The sequence below is a fragment of the Littorina saxatilis genome, linkage group LG8, assembly GCF_037325665.1.
Source record: "Littorina saxatilis isolate snail1 linkage group LG8, US_GU_Lsax_2.0, whole genome shotgun sequence".
Taxonomy (NCBI): domain Eukaryota; kingdom Metazoa; phylum Mollusca; class Gastropoda; order Littorinimorpha; family Littorinidae; genus Littorina; species Littorina saxatilis.
Window position 1 is genome coordinate 23,856,484 of NC_090252.1, and position 5,700 is coordinate 23,862,183.

The 5,700-nt window shown below is 44.3% G+C and overlaps 1 protein-coding gene across 1 annotated transcript in view; it reads right to left on the reverse strand.

The window, feature by feature from the left end:
* LOC138973094 (arylsulfatase I-like) overlaps positions 1–3,802 on the reverse strand; it is an 8,614-nt gene extending 4,812 nt beyond the window's left edge. The window contains exons 1-3 of the mRNA XM_070345754.1: positions 3,658–3,802; positions 1,942–2,183; positions 1,130–1,351 (exon numbers count right to left, since the gene is read on the reverse strand). Coding sequence (XP_070201855.1) covers positions 1,130–1,351; positions 1,942–2,183; positions 3,658–3,732 — 539 coding nt within the window. The 5' untranslated portion in view covers positions 3,733–3,802. The remainder of the gene's footprint in view (positions 1–1,129; positions 1,352–1,941; positions 2,184–3,657) is intronic.
* Between the last annotated feature and the right edge of the window lie 1,898 nt (positions 3,803–5,700).

The window sequence follows — 5,700 nt, forward strand, 5'->3', positions numbered from 1 at the left end:
CACTATCAGGCTGTTTGTTTGATTTGTGGAACCATCGCGGCTTAGGATTCGTGCTTCTGAGGACAACGACTGTAAATATTTACTCTCAAAGACCCAATCACTGTTGAAAATTACTGCGACGACTCATGGTCATTTTGCAACCAAGCTGTGCAATCCCACATTGCGCAACAGAAAGGGGGAAACACTAAAGAAAAGGTACATGCTAAAAAGTGACTGACTTCGCAAATATGGTGGCAGCTCTGTGCATTTTTAGACTGGAACGTTATATGTTCAATTATGATTGCATTCTCAAAATCAGGCTCCCTATGGGGGATTGTGCGTTCTTTTGCACTACCAACATGATGACAACAACTTTGTTTGGTTGCTTGTGGTCAGACCTGCATTTGTTTGTTGGTCCTGGGTATTTGTTATTATATATATATATATATAATTATAATATATAATTATAATATTATAATTATAATATATATAATTATATATTATTATAATAATTATATATTATATATAAACAGCATATCGCCTTTCGTTACATCTTTATCAACCTCGGCATTCGGCATTTTTGTTTGTTTGTTTGCTTAACGCCCAGCCGACCACGAAGGGCCATATCAGGGCGGTGCTGCTTTGACATATAACGTGCGCCACACACAAGACAGAAGTCGCAGCACAGGCTTCATGTCTCACCCAGTCACATTATTCTGACACCGGACCAACCAGTCCTAGCACTAACCCCATAATGCCAGACGCCAGGCGGAGCAGCCACTAGATTGCCAATTTTAAAGTCTTTGGTATGACCCGGCCGGGGTTCGAACCCACGACCTCCCGATCACGGGGCGGACGCCTTACCACTAGGCCAACCGTGCCGGTGGCATTCGGCATGTGTCAATAAAGATGAAACAAAAGACGATATGGCCCCCTCGGACCAAAACAAAAGCTGGTCTGCCAACACGCCAAGCAAACATCTTATATGATTAAGGTTAGCCTTTGCACAGACATACTGGATTACAGGAAGGTTTACACTGGTTGAAAGGTGTACTTTACAGCTATGGCCTGTAAAAGCTTTGCCTGAAGACGCTCTAAAGTTTAGGAGGCGAAGAGGTATCTTAAAAGGGTGCTTCCACTGTGTACACACCAGAAATCATAACCCGCGCTCAGCCCAACGGACGTGTGATTGTAATGATCCAGAAAGCCTTTCAGCGACCCATAGAAGGTTTCAAACCCTCGACGCTGGGGTAGATAGTCCTCGCTGCAGAAGCCCATGTCCCAGGTTCCAGACAGGTGAGTAGAGTAGCCTCTGTCCTGAAGATACTTGGGGAGTAGCTTATACTCCAGTGGCAGGGAGAAGTTACTGTAGCTGAAATGTAAAGATGGCAGATAGGGTCATGAGTTCCTATTATTAAAGGTCCGTTCCACCTTGTCGCCTCACTGTTTCAGTTCTGGACATACTTTTACACGAGATAAGACCATCCCTACAACTTTGTCACATACAAAACATGAACAGTTGGTGGAAAATAATTAATGAAAAAGTCCAACTTATCATGGCAAACACACACACACACACACACACACACACACACACACACACACACACACACACACACACACACACATTCACAAACACAAAAACGCACACACACACACACACACACACATTCACAAACACACACACACACATTCACAAACACACACACACACACACACATTCACAAACACACATACACACACACACACATTCACAAACACACACACACACCCCCCCCCACACACACACACACACATTCACAAACACAAATACACACACACACACATTCACACACACAAATACACACACACACACACATACACACACACACACACACACACACACACACACACACACACACACACACACACACACACCCGCCCATCCACCCACCAATCCATCCATCCATCCATACGCCTTACGGAAAGTACATGCCCTTGATGCTTTTGTAGCCGATCGTGTACGGGTATCTACCCGTTAGCAGAGCTATGCGGGAGGCTGTTCCTGTGGGCTGGCTGTAAAAGTGGGGTAGTGCCACCCCTTGACCTCTAAGTCTGTCCAGGTAGGGTGTTTTGAACTCCGGAGAGTTCCACCCCACGTCGCTCCACCCGGCATCCGCTACTTCCACGTGAAGAATGTGGGGCTTTTGACCTGCCGTCGCCGTCTGTGGAATAAAATAGAGGTACGCTTTCACCATTTTTATAATCTTTCTTTAATTGGTGTTTTTACGTCGTTTTCAACCACGAAGGTTATATCGCGACGGGGGAAGGGGGGAGATGGGATAGAGCCACTTGTCAATTGTTTCTTGTTCACAAAAGCACTAATCAAAAATTTGCTCCAGGGGCTTGCAACGTAGTACAATATATTACCTTACTGGGAGAATGCAAGTTTCCAGTACAAACGACTTAACATTTCTTACATACTGCTTGACTAACATCTTCACAAAAATTGCCTATATTCTACACAAGAAACACTTAACAAGGGTAAAAGGAGAAACAGAATCGGTTAGTCGCCTCTTACGACTGCTGAGGAGCATCGGGTAAATTCTTTCTCGTCCCAACCAATATGGGACTCCCCCTAACCCGCGTATTGTCTGTCTCTTTCTTTGCTGAGTTTCATCTTTCTCTTTTTGTTATCGCGCCTTTTGTTTTATTTGCTGACGAAGATCTTGTGTCGAAACCGGCCCATGGTTCGTGTTCATGTTTGATTATCAATGTTTCTGGTGAGTAAATGTTATTGTTATCGTGTTATATTTTTACAATGTTGATTGTCGGAGCCGGAGAAATGAAAGTAGCAGGTAAAAACCCAGACAGAAAATAATATTATGCAAGCCAAGTCGACTTGGATTAATGTGCACAAGCAAGTTAGCAACCGGGTCGAAGCCAGCCGGGGGGTCACATTGGTTGAATTAGACGCTTCAGAGATATCCCTTGCTGAGTATACAACGTTGCATGCATGTCTCTTTTGTCGCTGGTGCGTTACGAACGTTTACACAATTTTAACGGAAAACCGTTACAACGTCCATTCTCAGGTTCTGTTTGCTCTAAGCACTGGAACGAATACAGAAGAGGGTCTTTGTCATCGTTCTGTGAAATTCGGAGAGGCTGCTACGTGTGGTTACAGATTAATTGCATATCAACTGCAGCTACCCAGCAAAAACACCATCAAAAACCAGGATTTCTTGCCGTTTTCCAGGATTGCGGTTGCTCTCGTTCAAGCGCTAGATCAGCCTAACTGCGCGACGGATATAAACTAAATGTGTATGTCCTGTTAGGTAAGACACCAAGCAACATTTCTGATGTAAACATTGTACGTAAATTATCGTTCATTTTAAGTCACCGTTTGGACGGTTGAAAGTGAATTATGCCGTCAAAAAACGCCATTTTTGAGGGTAGGCGTGGTCAGGGACCTGTGACATCATACCCAAATAGCGCTCAAATCTAAGAAACCGATTTTGGGGCTAAAGACAGGCAGATCTTCAAATACACGTAGGTTTCTGACCAAAACACTGCTGTTTGACATCTGGGCTATACCCCTGACAAATATCCTTTACTTATTGTGCCCAGAGTAGCTCCTAAGCGTTTAAAGGTGGTTCCTGTTAACGACATTGAAACTTTCGGAAGTACAGTTTTACTCACCACCGCTAGGAAGGCGATGACTGCAAGGCAGAAGGTAGGCAGACCGCACGATGTTTTCAGACACCCCGGAACCATGGTTGGCTTGTAGATGGTGAGAGGGAAAATCGAGTCTCTGATGAGCGTGTGGCCGGCTGGTCTTTTTATACCTGATTTGTACAATTACCGTCTCCCTTTTCGACCCATTTTATGGTGAGTCATCTATTCTTTGAACGGATTCATCAACACCCATGAGAGATATCTGTGTGATGATTATTGCTAGTTTTAGAACTATGACGAACGGTAACCGTGTCGCCATGCTCATTAAATCAGTTTGTGGCCGCAATTGTAACATACAAGTGATTGTACTTACGTCGTTTCAGTTTCTTGTTCGTCTTCTTGATCTTCCTCGCCTTATAGATAAGAAATGACAATTATTGGCAGTTCAGCAGTTCAGCAGTTCAGCAGTTCAGCCATCTGGTGTGCTGGGATCGATCATTATTGCTAGTTTTAGAACTATGATGACCCGTGTCAGCATTCGCATTAAATCAGTGTACGTGGCCACAATTGTAACATACAGGTAAGATTTTACTTTCTTCGTTTTTACATTTAGTCAAGTTTTTTGTTCTTGTTCTTCTTCTTGATGTTCCTCGCTTTATAGATGAGAATAGACAATTATTGGCAGTTCAGCAGTTCAGAATTTCAGCTATCTTGCATTAGCAGTCACTGTACACTAATATAAGTCTTTTATGATTGTAAGGTGCAGGTAAACTAAGCTGTTACGTACGACAGTCACAGTTTATAATTGCTTCGTGCGTCTTTGTTTCTTGACCAAAACTCTTGATTTTGGTACCGTTGTTTGTTTGTTTGTTTGTTTGCTTAACGCCCAGCCGACCACGACCCAGCCAGCAAGACATTAGCGGCCGATAATCGGCCGAACACCCTTCAAAAAGTCGGGCCGGTGACGTCAAAACATACGACGCGGGTGTTGGCCCGACTAACTTTTGCAAAGAGGCAACGAGGCGGCCGACAGGCGGCCGAACACCTGTACTATGGCGGCACGCATCCGGTCCGATGTTAATCGGCCCGATGACTTGTTGGACCTGCGGCCCGACACCTTATGCCGACATCGGGAAGATATCGATTTCAGCGGGAAGACATCGGGACGATGTCGGCCCGCAGGTCCAACAAGCCATCGGGCCGATTAACATCGGACCGGATGCGTGCCGCCATAGTACAGGTGTTCGGCCGCCTGTCGGCCGCCTCTTTGCCTCTTTGCAAAAGTTAGTCGGGCCAACACCCGCGTCGTATCTTTGCTTTTTTGGCCAAAACCGCCAGTTTTGGCCAAAAAAGTGTGTTTTGGGCCAAAAAAGTGAATATTGTCCACCAGCGCCAAGCAGCTTGGCGCTGGTGGACAATTTTCACTTTTTTGGCCAAAACTATAATTTTTTGGCCAAAACTGGCGGTTTTGGCCAAAACTGGCGTTTTTGGCCAAAACTGGCGTTTTGGGCCAAAACTATACTTTTTTGGCCAAAACTTTGCTTTTTTGGCCAAAACTGGCGTTTTTGGCCAAAAAAATGAATATTGTCCATCAGCGCCAAGGGGTACTCAAAGATTTGGCCAAAAAATGAAGTTTTGGCCAAAACTATTTTTTGACCAAAACTTTCAATGCAAAAGTTTTGGCCAAAAAAATATTTGGCCAAATCTAAAACATTTGGCCAAAAAAGTGAAGATTTGGCCAAATGTTTTAGATTTGGCCAAATATTTTTTTGGCCAAAACTTTGCACTTAAAAGTTTTGGCCAAAACATGTTTTTGGCCAAAAACACACTTTTTGGCCAATAATGTACGTTTTTGGCAAAAAAAGTGTGTTTTTGGCCAAAAAAGTGAATATTGTCCACCAGCGCCAAGCATATACATCAGTATGCACCCCCCCCCCCCAAGTGTAACAGTACAAAACACACCTACAGCTACAGATTCAGCAGTATGTACAACCCCCTCCCCCCCCCCCCCCCAGTGTCACTGTGCAGAACACACATACAGCTACAGATTCAGCAGTTAGTATGTAC